This window comes from Callithrix jacchus, chromosome 8 (assembly GCF_049354715.1).
Source record: "Callithrix jacchus isolate 240 chromosome 8, calJac240_pri, whole genome shotgun sequence".
Classification (NCBI taxonomy): Eukaryota; Metazoa; Chordata; class Mammalia; order Primates; family Cebidae; genus Callithrix; species Callithrix jacchus.
Window position 1 is genome coordinate 67,570,001 of NC_133509.1, and position 22,174 is coordinate 67,592,174.

Sequence of the window (22,174 nt, forward strand, 5' to 3'; positions counted from 1 at the left end):
AACAAAACAAAACAAAACAAAAAACTGTCCTGATGCAGAACTAAAAAAGTTGCTTTTCTCTGACTGCAGTTTTCTAAAAGTGGAAGTTAATGTTCTAAAATGTATGTACACATTGCAATTGTGTGTAGAGCTCAAAAGCGTAAAAAGCAAAATATATTGAATTTCAACATACTTGTTATCCTGCATTCCAGTTGACTGTAGAGAATCTCTAGTCATGTCTATCTGTTTTTGATGCCTCTACAGAATAACTGCCCAGCATCCTCTGCCCAACCAATCAGAATGTAGGAAAATCTACAGATATGACGGAATCTACTGTGAATCTACCTACCAGAAGTATGTTGAAATCTTTGTGAGTCTTCCTTCTGGCTCGTATATCAGTGCTTGTGGTTGCCAGCTATTCAAAAATATCCTTGTATTGAAAGCTTCTTTTTTATCTAATTTAGTGGGGGAGAGAAAAAAAAACCAAACCAAACCAAACAAAGCCAACCAAAACAATTTGCCTCTGAGATCAAGACAGAAAAAGATGTTTATTTTTTTTTTGAAATTGTGGTCTAAATTTTTTTTTTGTCAACTGTATTAAAGCTCTTAGGTAAGCTTCTTTGTATTGCAATAAACAAGTACTTATATGCAAGAAAATCTCAGCAAAATACGTTGCACAGGTGCTACGCATCTTAGGGATTTGAAAGGTGTGTTATGTATAAATTAGCTGTCACTTTTTTTCAATCCTGTAATGGAATGATGAGTTGTAATTTGCATAATCCTTTAAGAAGTCAAATTATACTGTCATGTAGCAGACTTAACATGCTAGCTAAGATTTCAGAGCTTTGCAGCTAATTACTATGTACCTTACAGGACAGTTAAATTGAAGTTGAGTCCTCTGTCTTTGCTGCCATTTGCTTTGTCCATTACTTAACAGAATCTGCGCTTTGGGTAACGAGGTGTTGTTACTATCACTGAAGTAAACACTGCTCTGGGGAGGAAATGGCATTTTAATATATCACCGGTTTGACTTGTGTTGCTTTTGCTGTGAAGAAAGTTTTTTTTTTCAAAAACAGTAATCCGGTTGGAATCTTCCCCAAAAAGATATGTATACTTTCCAGAAAAGTTATGAATATTGATTGAAGCAACATTAACCTTTAATTAAATTCTTCTATAGAAAATGTAAAGTAATGTAAACATAATTCCACTGAAGGCATTATTTTTTCTAGATATACTTTGCAAATATACTTTGTTGTGTTTTTGTCTTCATACTCTGAACTTCTTTTGTAGTAGTGTCACTATTGAATAAAAGTACCACTTTTTTCCTTAAAAATCCTTTCTGAATGCAAGCCGGTGAGTCCTCTTTTCATGTACTCCTCCAACTGGTTGTAGAGCACTTCCTTTCATGGTTTCCATTTTTAAAAAGATCAGAAATTCTGGTGGCTGCTCTCTGAAATAGACACAAAATGGATACTGGATGGAACTGGGACTGTTCCCTGCCTCGCATGGTTTAGGTGACTATATCACTGTACCTTTACTATATACATGTAGTTATCTTTGGCTTTATTTCTTGATATCTCACTATCTAGATATCAGAACTGGTGTAATCATAATGCAAAATTGTTACTGATGAACATTTTTAAAAATTATTTGTTATCTGTGAGTCGTTTATTGTGGCTCTTGGTGGCCAGGTTTCTGTAATTTATTAGTGATTTTGTGGCTTTGTTGTGATTCATGTATACTTTGAGGAATCCTTTTGTTGTATGGGAACGGGGTCCTTTAAGGACCATATTAAAGCAGCATTTGCTTCCTGACCATTCAAATAAGTGCAGATCAATAATCAACTGTTGTTTATTTATAATTAAGCCAGTTTCATGTATCTGAAATTACTATTGGCTTAGAGACTGAGAGTTGTCAATTAGGAGCCCAGATGAGGCCACCAGGAATTTGGCGCATAGTAAGGCTTTCCTTCTGGCTGTAGGAATCATCTCAAGGGCTTGCTTTTTAAAGAATTGGTGTTATTTGTAGTCAAGGTAGACACAGTAGGTAGCACAGCTGTGACTGCCAGGGAAAGTCACTAGGGGGATATTCATAACAAGGAAATATTGGCAAATAAATGATGAAGAAGGGGAGGAAATCCCCAAGATGTTAAATTGGAGCACTGTCACTGAGATGATTAATGGTGTTGTGTATTTTAGTGAAGATGCTTATCTGAATTGTCTTGAAACTATAGTGTACATTTAATAGCACCTATAAAAACAGCATGTGGTACACAAGCACACTGAAGAGAAAAGGCTGTGGATTCCAGTTTTATTTTCCTATTTTCTCTAATTACATTTTTGGCTTCTGGTGATTAGAAAGCTAGTGTTAATGTATATTATATATTGTATGTTTATTCTATATAATATACTTATTATTCATGAGCATTTATATAGCTACTTTCCCTAGAAGACTGAAATTTATTACAAAAAACATGAGTAGTTTTTCCACACTCTTGAGGTGAATATTGTCAAGAGCAGGCAGATGTAGGCAAATAGTCAGGGTCACATGGCCACAGTGAGTAAGGGGCTACACTTTCATCAGTGATGGAGTCAGTACAATTTTACAAATACGTCTACATCAATTTCTGGTAAAGGGGTAGCTGTTCTGGAAGATTCTCTAGCTTTCTGAGTCAAACCATAAATTTTCTGATTCTGTGGTGTGAATTATCACTTGCCTGGAGGGATTGTTATCCATGAAAGCAGGTGCATCTTTGGGCAAGTTATTTAACCTCGTTGGGCCTCAGTAATTACTACTAGATTAGGAGTAGATACAGACAAATGACATATCATCCTATCTTCAATGAGCTTATAGTCTATTACAGCCATGTTTTTCTGTCTCTGGGTTACTATTCAAATAGTTGGATATGAATCCAATTCAGTGGATCAAAATCCTAATTTTAGAAATGAAATAGAAGAGAATGGAAAATTTTATTGCATTGCATTTTAGTAAGAATGTGTCTTGTTTTGTGAGGCTCCTGTTTTAGTTTCATATTTGTGTATGTGTATGTATAACTACACATATGTGTATACTGGGTAGATCACGAGGTAATATGTGTTTCTACTGTGTTTCATATCCAAAAAGAATGGAAGCCACCATAATAGAGTTGAGTAGGTAAATGTATAAACAGAATAATGTATAGATGTTGTCACTTGTGTTCAGAGAACACTGGATTATAAAGAAAGAAATGGTCAGTCTTATAAAAATCGTTCAGGAATGAAGAGGCTACACTGTTTGGTCTGTCATATTCAGGGATGTGCTGGAGCCAACTTGGATTGGTTTGTGAGAGGCCATTGTAGGCACCTCTTTCTTACTTTGTTAGTTCTGGCCTCACGTTAGTAACTTGAAGTTGGAGAAAGTATTTGCATCATGGAAATTGGAAAATACTGCAATTCTGGTGCTTTCTAAGCCCCAAGTGATTGTTAAACATTTACCAGCATATTGTTGCTCATATTTGTTCCAACTATGGTTTTATAATTACTGTGAATTATATATTTAAAAACATTATTTTCTATGTTGCATTTAGGTTTTATTGGTAATTAGTTAAGTGATTAGACAGTTGTTTCAATAATGAAAGTTTAAAGCAAGCAGGAAAACCTGTGATTAATAGTTTTAAAGGTTAAAATAATATACTTAAAAATAATAGTAATAGTTACACTATAACTTCTTATGTTAAATGCTTATGATACTTTCAATTTTAAATTTCAACTTTAATTGGTGATACCACGTTTTTGGTAAAGGATACATAGTGTTTTTAAAAAAATATATGTCATATTGTAAATATTTTTCAAATTGTATCTTTTTATGTTAGGCAGTTATCTTTTTAAGTATTAAAAATTTGGGGTCTCAGACCCATCCTCTCCTTTTCAGCTGTCTTTTATAATTTACAATAATGTCTCTGTTTTAGCAAATACATCTGTGAAATAGTGGATTTGACTGGAAGATGCAAAAGTTCTTTTCAAATTAAAACAGTAGTCAACCTTATAAAAATATTTTCAAACGTAAAAGTAGCATAGATAATCTAAAAGGGAGAGGGAGAAAAGACACCCTCTCCGTAACAACTATAACTTCTATTTTTATTTTTATTGTTTTTTATTTAGAGACAGGCTCCTGCTGTGTTGCCTAGGCGGTGGTGCAATCATGCTTACTGCAACCTCGAACTCCTATTCCTGAGTAGCTAAGACTACAGGTGCATGCCACCATGTCTGCCTTTTTTTTTTTTTGAAAAGTAGAAGACAAGGTCTTACTATGTTACCCAGGCTGGTCTCAAACTCCTGGGCTCAAGCTATCCTCACGCTTCAGTCTCTAAAAGTACTGAATTCCTGGATTGAACTTGAAAGAAAATATTTGTTAAGTCAGAGGAAAGAAAATATTCATGGATATGAAACGGAACAGTAGTAATAAGTTCAGAGGAAGTCATCTAAGTTAAGAAGGATATGAGATAGTGAGGAAAGATAAATAGGAAAGAGTCAGCTGAGATAGGTGTTTGTAACCTCAAAGCTTAAATTGCAGTTCAGCCATGTAGTTGGACACTGCCATAGAGGGAGTTAAAGCTGTGTTCAAGAACAATCCTTTCACCAGTATTTAGAAAAGATGGAGTCAGTCTGAGACTGCAGCTTCAATTACTAATGTTTATTGAGCACGTGTTATGCAATTGTAATAGGTGTGGCAGTACCTATTTTAAACAGAGGGGATTAATTCAGTATTCCTAGACTCCGAGTGTAACCAAGATTGAGAAGCCCTGATTGAGAAGGTGTTTGTAGTGGGTTTAGACAGATGTCATTGAAAGCAGAAGAGGCCATTGGCAAAATTGTAAAGTTTGTCTTTAACTGTCTTTTCCATCCTTTGGAACCCCATCCTTTTCCAAACCCCCTTTTCACCATTGTGAAAATAATTCCACCTGGATACCTTGTTAGTGTTTGAAACCTGTGCCTCATTGGCATGGAGTTGTGATTATCTCTGTCTCTCACTGCAGATCAGGTGTTGTTTAACTGACAGTGTTACTGTTCTCAGGACTATTTGCCTTTTCATAAGCAACTCCAGGTGAGAAAATTCAAGAAAATTGGTAGTTTTCTCCAATAGAATAATTTCAGACACCTTGACAGGTCTTGTAGAAACTCATTTGGGGTTAAAGGAAAGTTTATTTCTTCCCTGAAAATACAAATCCAGACTGTGGGTATTCTACTTAGTAGAGCGTTAAGACTGGCCTTGGCCAAGAAGCATGGATTTGAATTCACACCCAAAAGAGTGGAATTAACAAGGTACAGGGAAGAGAAGAGGAGAATGAGTGAAGAAGGGAATGTGGTAGTCTTTATCAGCTCTCTTGTAGCAGACAGTGCTAATCACTTTCACGTGTTATCCCAATTAAAGCGAACAAGACAGGCGCCTTGTCAGGGATTCTGCTAGGGGGAAGATGGCCACCTATGCTGAAGGAAAGGGAAAGGTCAGGGAGGCTCCAGCAGCAGGAATGAATTCTTTTGCTGGTTGTTTAACCTGATTGACTGATTGCTATTATACAGTCATCTTCCCCTCACCCCCACAATAGAACAACTTATGCCAGTTGTGTTAGGATCAGTGAATAACAAAGAATCAAGAAAAGAGAAATATAAAATGAACTTCATAAAGAGCTCTAATGTTAAACATGTTAAACAGACATTGAACTTTGTAGCGAGAACTGCTTCAAGCCTTTCGATATCCAAATGAATTTTAATTTCCACATCATGCCATTCAGACCTCAGCATGGTTTCTGGTGGTTTCTTCCAGTTAATTTTAGCATCACACCAATGCTTTTGCCTGTAAATGACTTGAAGTAGCATATCTTGGTAATGTGGATGGCATGAAAGTGTATTATTTAGGGCTTATTCTAGACTAGCTTAGAAGTGAGCGAATTTATTTATTCATTCAACAGATATATTTTAATCATCACCCACAGGTCAGGTGCTTTTCTACGTGAACTGTTCTACACTAACTGACTTACTCAGAAGTGACTAAGAAAACCTCTGCTCTCTAGAAGCCTAGAAGACTGAGATATCGATAAGTAATTGGCATTCTGCCTGAGAGGTGCCTCAAGAGGAATAAGTGCCAACTATGGAAGCAGCACCACGAAGGGGCCATTTTTAATAGTGCAGGGAGTCCAAGGTCTTCATGGTGGAGGAGGAGCTATCTGAGCTTGGGAGGGAACCTGAGGCAGTGATTTGGGCTAAAAGGCATTTCTGGTGTGGCAAGTTGCAAAGGGCACAGGCAGCAGTGGAGGGCTGGGGAATGGTTGACAGGAGGTGAGACTGGACAGGGAGAGCGAGGCCTCAGATCCCGCAGGACTGCCATCCTGGGAGAGCCGTAGCAGGAGTGTTCAGGAGTGTGACAAAGGCTGTGTCTTAGAGAAGCATGACACTGGAGGTGGATTAGGTCCGAGGCTGCTGTGGGAGTGTCCTACCACTTCCTCTCCTCCTTTTTGTTTCACAGCACTTTTAACTTGCTTTGTAAGAAAGAATGTGAAATTGTACCGTTTATTCATTTAAAATTGTTTTTTATTGATAAATATCTTGAAGGACTCTCCCAATGTGAAATCTGGTTCAGGATCTGTCTGCAAACTCATTGCTTTTCCTGGCTTGAGGTGCCCATGTCTGCCTTTCTCCTCACAGAGCACTTGTAATTCAAGATAAATGAATGCCAGAGAGTAAAAATGGATAGGCACAGGCAGCATGATTTAGAATGAAAGAATATTAATTGGCTTCACCGGAGTGTATATTTTCATTATGAGAGAAGTGACTACCTAGATTTTTAAAAATAATTGGTTGGTGACACACCTGCAGTATTGTATCTGACCTCTAGAAACTCAAGAACAGAAGGTAAAGGTCAAGGTGAAAGGTGTAGCACCACAATGAACCTTTTGTAGGCATTCTGTTGAACAGCAGCATTCAAAAATCGCTAACAGGTGGTTTCAGAGAGTCAGTAATACTAACGTGCTTGTGCCCAGACTTTAAAAATACTACAGCAAACTTATACATAAACTGTGGTTTTAGTAAATTCTCCTCACCTTAGGAACAGTTTTTTCTGTGTATTGAGTTTAGAAATGTGTCTTTACTGAGTCTTTGGACTTAGTTTATGCATTAGAGTGGAATAATTATGCTTTGTTCTTTGACTATGAGCAAGCCATTTTAAACGATGAAGTCCATGCAACAGTGTTTAGTCACTGCTAGCGGTGGTTGAATCTCATGGAAATGGATCTGGCTTTGATCCTAGCCCCACAATTATCTATTATATGTGGGACAGTGATTAAGTTGCTTAAGTTTAAGCTTCTGTTTGCTTATTTCTAAAAGTAGGGGAAAACAATACCTCAGAGGTTGTTTTGAGGATGAATGTGATGATTAGGCTGGTGATAATAATTAACATTACTGATCTGTTACCAGATGCCAATGTCAGGCACTGGGTTAATGGCATAACACACATTAAAAAAATCCTTTCAATAAACTTATGCCTTAGGTATGATTATTGCCACATTTTACAGATAAGGTGACAGAAGCTTACAGAGCTGCAGGAACTCACTCAAGGTTAAGAAGGTAGGATCTGGTGGAATTAGGTTTAGCATCACCCAATGTGACCCACTAGCCACATCTAACCCCAAGCTCCTAGTTTCTGTATAGTTTTGTTGGAACATGGCCATACCCATTCATTTGTGGTGGAATTAGGCTTAGTATCACTGAATTAGGGCCTATTAGGCAAATCTACCCCCCCCCATTTTTATAAATAAAATTTTATTGGAAAATATCCATACCCATTCATTTAGGTATTGTCTGTGACTCTGTTCCTGCTACAAGTGCACAGCTGAGTAGTAGTGACATAGACCATATGGCCCACAAAGCTGCAAATATTTACAATCTGACCATTTATAGAAGAAGTTTGCTGACCTCTTCATTAGACCTCAGGCTATCTGACTTCAGAACCTAAGGTCTAAACCACAAAAACACTAATCATGGTGCTTGGCATAAACATTCACTAAATGAGTACTACCTTGTTGCTCATCTAACTTACTGTAGAACTCTTAACCTCATAGAACTATTATCTGCAAAATGGAAATAATAAGCATTCAACCACCAGCAAGAAAAGTAATTATCGCTATGGATGTTGAAGAACTTCATATTCCGAAAGGAACACACTCTGAATTGTGTGTTATACTTGTTGTTTATTACTATGATTTATGTAATATAAATAAGAAGTTCCATTTTCACATCAAAGTGCAGTATTTCATTCAAGGAAATCATTGTGAATTTTAGTGACTATTCAAAATATCTGTTAAAAGAACTTAATTTAAAACATAAGAACATTTTATAATTTTATGAAATTTAAGACTATATAATTTTCCTTATGAAAAATACATATTATCAAAAAACAATTTATATAGTATTATGATCTGTATTATTTTAAAAGTATGTAAGCAGTATCTTTATAATAAGAAAAAATATGCAGCAAGGCGTTGATTTTAATAAGAAGAAAAACAATTACTATGCCTCTCTTAATTGTCCTACCAGCAACAATGGAATGAGATTATGGTTTCCACTTGACCCTACTAATAACTTTTATTTCCATGTGTTTTTCTGTCAATTTAGGGATTCCCTGTCCTCTGCTCTGTAAATGGCTCTGGATTTGTGTTAGCTTTGAACTCACAGAGGAGGCTTTTCTAGGCCTTCAACTTGTGTTGACGGAATATTCTTGGAATTTCTTTCACCAGGCCCAGTGTCATGGCTCTGGATTGGTGAATGGTGGGCAGGGGGAAAAGGGTAGTCCTAGATTAGTTACATCATAACGTTTATCCTCTTCCCTTGCAAAAGCTCTTTTTGAATAGAGACACAATACATTTTCATTCTGGAACATTTAGCAAACACAGGTAAGCATGAAGAGAGAACATCAATGTCTTTGTAATTATCCCACCCATAGATCGCCACTGCTAACAGTTTGGTGGCTATGCTTGCAGTCTTCTATAAAATGGTGTATGTGTCTATGAATATCATTTTATATAGCTGTATATCCATGTATATAGGTATTTTCTTGTGAATCCATCCACACCTGACTCAGCTGGGAAATGTCTGGGACCAAGTGTTCTAATTTGTATATGAGCAACTTATTTGGGGGAAGCTGGAAGCTATATGGTCAGTTTCCATAGATAAACTGTTTCACAGAGATATCATTTCTGAAGTGACATTTATTTTTTTTTCCTGTTGTAGCCTGTATTGAAATTCAGGATTTTTAATGCTTGTTTTTGTTTTCAAAAGAATTCGTTTGAATTTAAATTCAAGCGAGAACTAATTATATTAGTGATAGGATTTTCAGCAGAAAAATCTTTCCTTACCACCTTAATATTTATTTTTATCTAGACATGGTACACATTTAAATGTGGAAATAGTTTTGCAGTTATAGAATGAAGCTAATGGTGAGAAAGGTCTGGTGGGTGAAAGAAACATACGGCTTTCTTAGGTCAGATACGTCTATGTATGAAAAGTTAAGTGATTAGATGGAGTTTTCTGGTTGCTTTCCAACATGCTGTCACTTGCCATGTCTTCTGCATCATCCTCTAGGTTGCTTAAAAATAATTTTATTTACTGTGTTTAGCATTGAGATGTCTAGATTTAGTTCTTAAAGCAGAGAGAGGGCTGGGGCCTTCGAGGATTTTGGTTCAGTGACCAGCATGTAACGAAAGCATTGCTGAATAGTTTTTTCATTGGCAAATTTGAGACCTTGTGATTCATATATCAGTTTGAGAATTATTTGGAATTGGGTGCTTGGGATTTATGTGATTAAATAGACTATTACCACATCTTATTTAAATCCTAATTTGCCTTCCCCTCCCTCAGCCCAGTTATAAAGGATCTCTGGGCCTTGCTCTTTGCTTGTTCTCATGTGTCACCAAAGAGAAGAGGCCTATTTCTCTTACTAGCAATTCTCATTACTTGCATTTCAACCATCATAAGCTTTCATAACAGCATTGTTTTCCTGACTATTGCCTGTCAGGGGTGCTTACAGTGAATCACAGCCAACTGCATGCCTTGGCCTTGACACTGGAAGGTATACAGTCTTTTTGATGATTCTTCTCTTTGCTTCCTCTCTTTAACTCCACTTCAAAAACTGTTTTAGGAGTAAAATTGAATGAGCATGATGGTGCTTTAGGCACCATCTGGATGTCTTGGTGAAGAATGCATTTTCTAGTAATTGCAGGGGGAATCTTTGCTCACTTCCTGGGAAAGCAGCATGCTTTTCCAGCAACTCCCTAACTGCCTGATGGCTTGCAAGAGGAAAATGAGAAGCAGCAGCTTCACTTCTCATCCTCTGGAGAAATTCATCCCATGTCCTAAGTCTTGAATCACTATCAATGAAAGCAATGGTATTCATGGTACTGCCGTTCTAAAAGTAGAGTTTTGGAGAAACATCCAGCAGGGATGAGGATGGAAGGTCGAGGGTATTCCTGAGCGCTTGTAAAATTCATGATCGGTGCATTCATCTGATAGCAAGATTGTTTGCCCTCTTTTCTGAATGCTGCTTGCCCAGAGGTAGTAACAATTTATATCATGCTGGTAGGAATAAAGGATGTTGTGTTTTTTATTTTTTAATTTATCATGGTACTTGGGAAATGCCTCTGGGAAGAGAAGGCTAGAAAAATAAAATTATGGGCCAGCAGATTTTAAGTAGAGTATATTTTTACAAGAGTCTGGTGGCAAGTTTGGTTCACTTGTATTACAGACACCTTTATTGGGTCTGTTTGGGAGAAATTTGCAGGACATAAATGTTTTCTATGGTACAGTGTCCTGAGAATGCAAGACTCTGAAGTATAGACAGGAGAATGACATAGCCACATTTATTCTGCTGTCAACAGGAAACATTCATTGATGCCAAGGCCTTTCATTGTTAGGCTAAGTTGATCCTTTTGGGACAACAGAAGCATTAACTCTTGACAGTGAATGAGTTGCCTTTCAGGGTCCCCATTCCTACTTCTGTGCTGGCTGGTTTTCTATATGCTGTAATGCATAGACTGCATAGGCTGCAGTAATTGACAATGTTGAAATCAGGAGAAAAGGAAAGAACATGCTCCAAATAAGGGGTGTTTGTGGTCTTCAGGCATTATTGTAATTGATCCAAGCAACCGTATTTGAAGTAGATAATATTATTTTGAGTTTGCACTCAAGACAGTGGAAGCTCAGAGAAGTCAGGCACATTGCTCAGTTCACACAGCTAATGAGGTGCCATCTGGAACTACCTCTTGGAGACCCTCTCTGGTCTGTGTGGCCCTCAGTTCACACCGCTAATGAGGTGCCGTCTGGAACCACATCTTGGAGACCCTCTCTGGTCTGTGTGGCCCTCACTTCACACCGCTAATGAGGTGCCGTCTGGAACCATGTCTTGGAGACCCTCTCTGGTCTGTGTGGCCCAGCAGTTCATGTCTTTTCAACTGGATGACATCCATCCTTAATTTGAGGATGGTCTATTGAAATCTATTTCTGCAAAAGAAAAGGACCCTAAGGAACTTGAAGCCATGCCCATAGAAAATTGATGTTTGCCATATTTGAACATTAGTCATTTAAAGGACACAAACATACAACCAGTGTCCTTTGAGTGTAAAGCTGTGTACTTTGCTCCAGCATGGGACAATTAGGTCTCCCCCTTGGGGATTTCATATGTCCTTACACTGTAGTTAACACATAGGAATGGATGAATCTCAACTTTTAATCTTAAACGCTGTCTCTTTCCAAACTCTGGTTTTCTATTTTCAAACTACGTGACCTTTGCACATGTTTCACCACACAACAATCTCCACCTGTAATGACCAACAAGCTTCTAAGCATGAGCATTCCTAAGTAATCCTTGGAGTAACCTAGTGAGCTGTGTTTTGTTTCTGTTTTACATGGAGAAAAACAAAAACAAGCCCCTGTATCACAGACGTTAAGTGATCTGAAGTATTTCACACAGCCATATTTGGGTGTAACATGGCTGGCTCACAGATTAAGACCCCTCTCATCTCCCAATTTAGGGCCTTCTCCAGGACAGTGCCACCATTCCTCCAAAATAGAACTTGGCATCTTCCCCAGAAAGATCTCCCACCTTGCGCTTCTTTTGCTTTATCTTCATTTATATAGTAATTCAGTCTCATCATTGAAATTATCTTTTATTCTGCCTTTCTCTTGTCTCAAGTATTCTTTTTGTAGCATATTTTCTTTTAAAACGTCCCTTCTTTTCACATCTCCTGAATTTAAGCGATTATTTCATGCCTAGATTGTTGCAGTCTGCTAACTAGTGTTCTTATCTCCTATCTTACTCAGTTTGATTCAGATAAATACTTGAGTCCTGCTCTATGCAAAGCACCATGCTAGGGAATGCAAAGATTTTCCTTTCTGGGCTGCTTCATAAATAGTTACCAGATTGAAATACTGTTTCTAACATATTTTCCTGCTCAAAATCATTGACTATTCCATCTCACTTCATGCTGTCTGTAATCTTAGCTTAGTGTTTAAAACCTACCAGAGGAGCTCCATTTTGCCTTTCAGTCTCCTTATGGCCCCAGATATTTCTCAGCACAAGCTCTGTCCATGAAACATGTCCATTCATTCTTGTTAGGCACAACACATGCACTAAGTCCCTGCCTCTGCTTGCTCCTTTGTAAAGTCTTTCTAACCTTGTTTTTATCCACAGAGGTTTCTCTCTTCTCTTAACACATTAAATGAGTATCTTCTATTACCAGAAACTATTAATTGGAATGTATCAGTGGACAGAGGCCATAATCTTTGTTCTCAGAATTGGATGATTATCAAAGTTGGATGGCATTAGAAACAGGCAGTAAACAGAAAATGTTAAAAATGAAGGAAATCATATGCCCTGTTACATGGGAGTCAGTGCAGTGGAACAAAAATACGGAAGGTTAAGAAGCATTTAGGAGTGCTGGAATAGGAGTGAGTTGTGGGTGTTTATAACAGATCACGCCCATTACAAGAAAGATGACATTTGAGCAATGACTGTAAGGATTTGAGGGAGTTAGGCATTCAGATAGCCAGGGGAAAATATTCCAGGTAGAATGAACAACCACTACAAAGGTGCTGAAAAGTTCCTAATGTGTTCAAAGCACACCAGGGACGCCATTGTGGTGGAGGTTGAATGGGCAAGGAGGACAGTAGCAGGAGATAGGTCAGGGAGTAACAGCACACGGGATGCTGGCAGGCCAGGGAAGTTCTTGGGCTTTCACTCCACCCAAAACTGAGTCTTGGGAGGATTTCGAATTGAGAAGAAATGAGACCTAACTGATTTTAGTATCAGTCTAGTTACGGCCGAGAATATGCTTCAGGGGGATGAGGGTGGAAGCAGGGGACGAGGCCATCAGCATACTCAAGGTGTGATCTGTACCAAGATGAAGTAGATAAAGCAGAGAGAGAGTGAAGTCAATATTGAATCCAAGATTAAATACTAATGTATCATTGACTCTGTATTGCATGTGGAGACACTCAATCACATGTATGCAAAAAATACCTTTCAGGAACTTGTAATCTTAGAGATGAAGCCTGACAAAAACTTATAAAAGTTAAATGGTAAGAGATTGTGTGTATGTATGGATAATATATTCTCCATAACATTGCAAGTTCCTTAGAGATATTTATTAATCCACAAACTTTTAAAATGGTACTTATTAAAAGACAGTGATTGCCTTGCATCTGAGCAGTGCGGAATGCAATTGGAGAATGTCAGTGTAGTGGATAAGTGTGCAGGCTATGATGAAGATAGATGTATTCAAACCCTATGATGTAGATGGATAGAAGTTCCACCTCTTATTTGCTGGGTGATCTTCAACAGTTACTTAAGCTCTCTGTTTCCCACCTTTCTCATTTGTGAAATGATGATGATAGTATCTTATAGGATTTTCCATAGGTGTTAAATGAACTAATACATGTAAACTACTTAGAAATATGCCTGTTGCATACTCAAATACTAACTCAAAAAAGTTAGTGCTCTGGAAACATTAGGGTAAGAGAGGATTTAACATTTAGAGTGACTTCCCCCTTTCATAACTACCCATGTTCAAAACCTGTCAAGATTCCTGGTTAATAAATGTAAACAATAAGGTCTCATAGTAAGCCCTGCTCTCTAGCTGACAGTTAAAAAATGGCAGAGAGAATTGCATTATGATTAGTCCGATTACCTGCCTCTTTTTGAAGGTGGACATGGAAACTGATCAGTAACCCTTCGGGGCACATTTTGATTGACAGACTGGCAAACAGCATTTAAATCTCTAACACATAAAAAGATCAATGTTTTCTTATTATTTTTTAGCTTAAAATGTTGAAAGTGTATTAAAATGAGAAAAATAATTTTCAGGATAGATATGACTCCTAGTACATAAAAGCAAGGAGATCACATCAAGGAGGGAATATCATTTCTTTGACCAAATACAGGAAATTACTATTTTTCTCCTCCATGTTTATATTTTGCTACCTAATATCTCCCTTCTTTTTTTTTCTTTCATGTAGTTGTTGTTTTTTTCATCCCTTTTATTATCAGCAATATAGCCTCCAATCCAGGAAAGAGCAGTGCATTGCTACTGTGGAACTCAGTCGGACATCTTTAGTGTCAGAGGTAGTTTGAAGAGCAGCTTAATTCTGCTTTCGTTGTGCCTGGTACTTCAGTTAGGCACTCATTCTGTTTGAGCTCAGTATTACTGATCCCATCCTATACATCCTAGGTGGCAGTGCAGACAGTGGCTGTCAATGAGTAACAGGTAAATATTGAACAGGGAAGCCCTTTTGATTAACTTTGTGGATCATTATTTGAAAGTAACATACAGTCAGAACAGCACCATCACTCATGATCATAGCACATGGCGTAGGGGTCAGAGCATCAAGCTGCTGGTTTGAAAGCTGAGGTTGCATTCTTTGTTCTGTGCATGGGCTTGTATTCATGTACTGCTGGACTAGCTACAACTATCCAGTGAACAAAATGCTGACCGTTTAGCACATTATGAATGCAAAACATTTAAGATGGTAAGGCACAAAGAATGCTCGAGGGACTTTGTGTGATGTATAGGTATAAATATATTAAAGCATGTTCGTAATTACTTCTTGACGTGTTTAACACTGGGTGCTTTTTACCTTTTTATCCAGGTTCAGAAACCTTTTTCTAATAAGTAACTTAGAGATATGTGGCAGGTTGAGAATAAATTTTTGGTCTTATTAGTTTGTACTGAAAATAAGTAATTTTAGCCTCTATCAGTTTTCCTAGGTTTGTTCTACACTGCCTCGTGGGCACAACTTACCCCCATGATACATTTATCCAGAAGGTTGGTCCATACTTGATTTGTCTAGTGATTCATTGAACCTCATGATAAGTTAATGGTTTATCATTATTAGGAACAATATTATTATCATTATTAATATTTTTGAGCAACCATCAAAGAAAGTGCATGGAACTTGGTAACAAGGCATAAGTGAGGTTGAATGGAAAAGAACAGCTTTCTGTTCTCAAATATTTCTAAATTAACACTTACATGGTCATAAGAAGACACAGATAAAACATGATTAGACTGCTTATATATTTCTAGGAGAAACTTAATTCAGTAGTCCAATAGGCAATTCCAAAAGGTTTTTTTTTTTTTTTTTTTGAGACGGAGTTTCGCTCTTGTTACCCAGGCTGGAGTGCAATGGTGCGATCTCGGCTCACTGCAACCTCCGCCTCCTGAGTTCAGGCAATTCTCCTGCCTCAGCCTCCCACGTAGCTGGGATTACAGGCGCGTGCCACCATGCCCAGCTAATTTTTTGTATTTTTAGTAGAGACGGGGTTTCACCATGTTGACCAGGATGGTCTCGATCTCTTGACCTTGTGATCCACCCACCTCGGCCTCCCAAAGTGCTGGGATTACAGGCTTGAGCCACCGCGCCCGGCCTTCCAAAAGGTTTTTATAAGCAAAGATTTTAAGTAAATCTTCTTTCTAGTTGAGACTTTTAATCATACCAAGCTATAGAAATAATAGATAATTATGTTCAATAATTAAGATCATCAAAACAACTAATCATTAAGATCATTAAAACAAAGCTAACCTACATCCTTCCTACCCATATTCTATAGCAGTGGGTAAAAGGTAAGCATTTTATGACACTTTAAACGTATAATTGCAACATTTACTATGAAGCATATATGAACCACAAAAGTGACAAAATCTATATCCAGTGTGCTGTATGGAGTCTTAATTTTATGTATCACTCAAGTGTTAAATTTATACAACCTAGTCAAAATGGTAAAAGCCCCAAAATTAAAAAATAATAATTTTATTCTGGAAAATTATTCAAATGAAAAAATACAAAGTAGTCGTGCTAGTTAGAGCTGTAAATGACGTTTCCATCAAAATTCTAAAAAAGAGATTCTGTGGTTTGTTTGTTTGTTTGTTTTGAGACAGAGTCGTGCTCTGTCACCCAGGCTGGAGTGCAGTGGCGTGATTTCAGGTCACTGCAACCTCCACCTCTCAGGTTCACACAATTCTCTTGACTCAGCCTCCCAAGTATCTTGGATTACAGATGTGTGCTCCACACCCAGCTAATTTTTATATTTTTAGTAGAGACAGGGTTTCACTACTTTAGCCATGCTGGTCTTGAACTTCCGACCTCAGGCGATCCACCCACCTTGGCCTCCCAAAGTGCTGTGATTACAGGCCTGAGCCAGCGTACCCAACCAGATTCTGTGTTTTTAAAAATTTCAACTTTGCTTTTAAATAACAGATGCAAATATTAATATTCTTCCTTTCAAAAATAATATTCTAGACTAATTCATGGCAACCACACTGCCTTGGAAAAAGGACAGGATTTAAAATTTTATTTAGAAAATAACCTCAGTTGTTCTAGTATTATCACAATGTATTAGAAATCACTGAATTATGTTTTGAAATTTAGATCAACCTATAATATGAAGCTGAAAAACATAAACATGAAAATGTAATTTAACAAAGGTGAATTTTCTTTACAATAGAAATACACTGAAAGCTTATGCCAGTCAAAGAACAACATGGGCTACTGTCCTTGCCTCTTTCCCTAGGGAACCCAGGATCTAATTTGGATTAGATTCCAAGTGAACATGTGTTAGGTGGTCCCATCATAACCCTGAATGGATATTTTGCCACACCACAAAAGTGGAACATAATTTGACATAAATCTTCATTTAGAAGCGAAATAGCAGGGGATGCTGTGGGTCAGGGTGGAACTGGCAGGGCTGTGTGGCAACCTGCTTCTGTAGCCTGGTGTCTAGCAGAGATGTCAGTTTTAAGCCTTTGGTTTCCTTGAAATTACAGGTAATGAATCCAAAATCTAGTCTCTCTTTCTATGGGACAGGAAACTTGGTACATAGTGTTCTTTCATGTAGACTTCTGACCCATAATTTTGGTATTTTATTTATAAGAAAACTGCACATATATATTAATTTTTAAAGTTGCCTAATAATAGCCACAACTTAAAAAGGATTTTTTACTTTATTATGTTTGTACCCTGACAGAAAATAGAATGAGTTAGGCAAGCATTATTTAAATGATGGTGATACCACTGCTGGCTTTTAATATTACATTTTAATCACTGGGCAAATTGGTCATGTTTTATTTGGGGGAAATGGAACATATTAAGGGAAGGTGTGATCATTTTGGAAAGTTACTTGGTTTAGTTCAGGAACAAACACTTATTTATCAAGGAAATATTTAGCATCTCCTTTTAGGAAACTGTAGGCACCCTCAGTCTCAAAGTAGTTGCAGGCCAGTGGGGCAATAAGACATATAATTTATTGATTCAATAAATATTTAGTGAATGCCTACTAAGTTCCAGTTCCTATAGCATGGAGTTTATATTCAGTTGAGGGAAGCAGACATCATGCAGATACATGTGGACTTAGAAAGGTAGAACTCTATAGTAGAGAGTGAATTAAATCAGGTCAAGGAGATAGAGGGTGACAAGTGCTTTTTATACAAGATGGTGGGACAGGTGAAGTGCTTTAGGAAGCACCTAAGTCTCTCAGTTCTGTACAAGTCCAGAGGGCAAACTCATTTGTGGCTGTGGTGAACTGGGGATCTCTTCTTGGAAAGTTGGAAGTTAAAGCTGGACCATGAATGAACAAGGTAATGAACAAGCCATGTCTGTACATGACAAATCAAAGATGGAAACAATAATTTCTATTCAGGATTGACTGATTAGGCGCATGGGGCCTTGAAGAAGAAGAGAGGAGTTTGATTTTGACATTTTATTTAGTTTCAACATACTGAAGTATTTGGGCCAAAGAATAATGAAATGTGTGGGATTTTCAAACCTCTGTGGTTCCATGGAGTGGATGAGAGAGAAGCCAGCTTACAGGCTGTTGTGATAACCATGAAGTGAGGCGACTATACAAATTTTCTATCAGCACAAGCATAGACAGTTTCAGGATTTATTTTTAAGGGCTATTGTATGAACAGAGGTGGGATAGACACCTCATATCATCTCCTGACTCATGAAAGTGATTTGTTGGCTGGAAAGTTTGAGGACCACTATTCTAGTCCCAATATGCTGGCTGTGGTTTATGTGATTGCCTACATTCTTCAACAGGATTCAATCAGGAAATACTTTTAAAAATTATATGTATTCATAGAGCACCTAGAAGAACTCATGAGATAGTGAACATTGTTGGGCTTGAATAGGCCATGAAAAATGTTTCTGCAGATGGATTATTACAAGAAATGGCCTACATTTAATTCATATCCTACTATATAGGAAACAAATACACGTTAATGTTATAGGAAAGGTATAAACTAGTGATCATCAAATAGATGACCTTCAACTTTGTTAGTAAATGCTGCCTGTGCATTAAGGTACCAACCAAACATAACACATGCCTGTTGTGGGTGATGGTGCAGGAATAACACATTCTTCCTTTTTTCTTTTTTTGAGATGGAAACTCGGTCTGTTGCCCAGGCTGCAGTGCAGTGGCATGATATCATCTCACTGCAACCTCTGCCTCAGAGGTTCAAGCCATTCTCCTGCCTCAGACTCCCAAGTAACTAGGACTACAGGCACATGTGACCACACCCGGCTAAGTTTTGTATTTTTAGTAGAGATGGGTTTTCACCATGTTGGCCAGGCTGGTGTCAAACTCCCGATCTCAGGTGATCTGCCTGCCTTGGCCTCCTAAAGTGCTGGGATTACAGTCATGGGCCGCTGTGCCCGGCCAACACATTCTTTCTTAAAGATAGATCCCTACATGAGAATAGCTATGTAAATGTGTTTGCTAAAAGTAGGACCAACTTCTGTGATTGGTATGCATTTTCTGATGGCTACCATATTGAGAAGAGGTGCTTCATAGGAATTACAAGATTCACACTCTAATTAACCTGATTTCTACCTCCATTAGATGATACAGAGGAAGAAAAGGAAATCGTGTTTCAGTCATCATTTCCTTAGAAATTGTAACTGAAATACTGTACTTTATTGTCTGCTTCCGTATAGAAGCTCTTCTTGAAAGGTGTTCCACTGTATAGGAGTAGATTTTTATCTTTTAAATCATAAGGATATCTTTTAAATCATACAGTATACTTTGAATATTGTAACACCAGAATCTCCGCACCAACCCAGTTTTTGTAGGAATTCTGGCTTAAATAATTTAAGGTTTTACAAGTGAGGGTCACACTTATTATACTTATTGTTACGAATAATGTTTGATTTCTGAAAAATATCTCGGATAACAGGATTTTCTTAGGGTCCTTCTGTGTTTTTCATCATACTAGGTGACTTTAAAATATGAACATGAGTATCCTAAAATGGAAGCTCATTCTATTATTAGCAATGTGTTAAGTATCTTAGCTTGCATCATTTAAAAAAATTTCAGGTTTTTGGCAATTTATATTTTATTTTTCTTTTCACATCTATTATTGTTTCATTAAAGTCCTTCATGATGTTTGTTTCTAAGGTATGTCCTAAATATGCTGCCTTTTCTCTCTTACCTCATATAGCTGATATTACCAAAGCATAACTAGTACTTGATTCTCTTGAGATTGGCAGTGATGTTGGCCTACCTGGCAGTTATCTGCAAGTTGCTGGGACACATTTTATAGCAGCTTCTATTAGTCAACAGAAACGTTTAGAAAACTGCCTCCTTTATGCTTCGTATTAGGCCGCTGAGCTGGCAAAAGAGGGAGAACTTAAAATCAAAATTTAACTTCTTTAAAATATTTGTTTAGGGAGACAGTCATATAATGAATTTTCATAAGTAACTTTAGAATTTAGTAAATCTTAAGTAAACCGTATTTTCAGAGTCTATAGGAATATATAGCTTAAGTTCTAACATTTTAAGATTTAGTTTGATATTCTGTTCATTAGTAGAATCGGAGATTGGATTATATTAAAAAATTAAATAGTTTTTAGGTCATTCTCAATTCTTTGTGTTTGTTTTTATAATAATTAGAATTGGCCTTTAAAATTTTTCCCCACTGAAATTATAATACAATTTTTGTAAATAATATGTATTTTTTTGCATTTTCCATCATTATTTATCACCAGGCTTGAAATCGTATTAAGAAAAAAAAAACTCATCTTTTATTCCTATCTTGACCTTTCCCTAAGTCCTTTCACAAAACCTGAAAACAAGTGTCTTTATTTTTTATGATCAGACAAATTTATAATAAACAAAGGTTGATAAGGAAAAGCAAGACCTCACACCCCAAGAAAAAGGACAGGAGGATTGTGGTGTTGCTTAGCATATTGCATGGGAAATTCTGTGTTGGGAAGTGAAGAGCTTCTTGCTGAAAAGCCACCTAGAGCCCTTGAGCTGGGGTATTTTATTTTCCCATAGATACCATGTTACCAATTACATAAAAAGAATATAGACCTCTTGTTAGTTGATAAACAGTGAAATCATTTATTAGGTTATTTTATGGTATTTGTTAACAATATTTACCTTCCTAAACTGATTCAGCATAATCCTTAGAGTAGCTTTCCTTCATTTCTGGAATACATACAGATAATGTGGTACTTATATGAAAGCTTACATGTCACTGAAAAACTGTGATTTTTGCCTTAGTTCAATGGAGCAGCAAGATTATATTAACATAGACTTTGAGCCATTTGAGTTCCCATAGGGTACGGAATGTAGCTGATATGACATGACTTGCCTCCAACAGTTGTTTTAACAAGATATCCTTCATATACAGTATATTGAGCTGAAAGGCATAACTGAGTAATGTTAGCAAGAAACACTGTTGGCAAAATTCTTGACTTTCATCTTTATCTGATTAATCCAAAGCAATGTGTTACTACAAAAAAGTATTTTCAGCTGAATACATATGACAGAATATTTATTTCTTTTTAATGTCTGTAACTTTACAGGAACTATTTTTGGTGTGTGATATTTTTATTCTACAAAAAATTTTCTACATCCATTACAAAGGACAAGTAGAAAAATATCCAGGACTTCATGAGGCTTGATGAGACTTGATGCTATTCATTTGTATAAATATTTATTGAGCACCTATTAGGTACCAGGCAACGTTCTAGGCACTATGGGGATACAACAGTGGGTAAAACAGGCAAAGATACGTGCCTTTGTGATGTTTACCGTCCTGTGGAGGTAGCAGGCACTAAGCAAATAGGTCAATTATAGAATACATAGAAAGGTGGTAAGTACTACAGAGATAACAATAAACAAGAAAGTGGGCTAGGAAGACCTGGGGGGAGGGTCAGGTTTGCAATTCAAAATGGTGTGGTCAGAAGAGGCCTTGCCAAAGGGGGACAATGAGCATAGATGTGGAGATGTGGGCGTGAGCTGTGTGAATACCCTGAGTTCCTTTTGGAAATTATGCATTTCTGTCAGCTGACTGTATTGCCAGTGCTCACTCTCTCCAGGAATGTTCTTTCCTGTTTCCCATATTTACAATTTCTCTATAATGCCTTATATTCTATTTCATATTGTTCTACTTTTTTGGAGGAGGAATGTATTTTATAGAGCAGTGCACTGAGCTCATTGGATGAAAGGTTCTGTGAATTTCTTTTAACAAAGCAGAAAATCAAGTTTCCATAAATACTTCAAATTGCACCTTATCAAAAAATTGTTTTTTGTAAATGTTTGAAAATGTAAAAGAAAGCGTTTGCACTCTAAAAAGGGTATTTTTACTAATTTACTAATTAACACTTTTCTT

At 37.1% G+C, this 22,174-nt stretch overlaps 1 protein-coding gene across 14 annotated transcripts in view; it reads left to right on the forward strand.

Moving 5' to 3' along the window:
* NPAS3 (neuronal PAS domain protein 3) overlaps window positions 1–22,174 on the forward strand; it is an 870,070-nt gene that overhangs the window by 124,644 nt on the left and 723,252 nt on the right. For 10 of the 14 annotated variants that reach the window (XM_035262010.3, XM_035262012.3, XM_035262011.3 and 7 more), the window contains exon 2: window positions 244–333. The exons of 2 other annotated variants lie outside the window; for them this stretch is intronic. In XM_035262010.3, coding sequence (XP_035117901.2) covers window positions 244–333 — 90 coding nt within the window. Of the gene's footprint in view, window positions 1–243; window positions 350–22,174 lie in introns of all 14 variants that reach the window. 2 more of the 14 variants (XM_035262018.3, XM_035262019.3) reach the window with 1 other exon arrangement.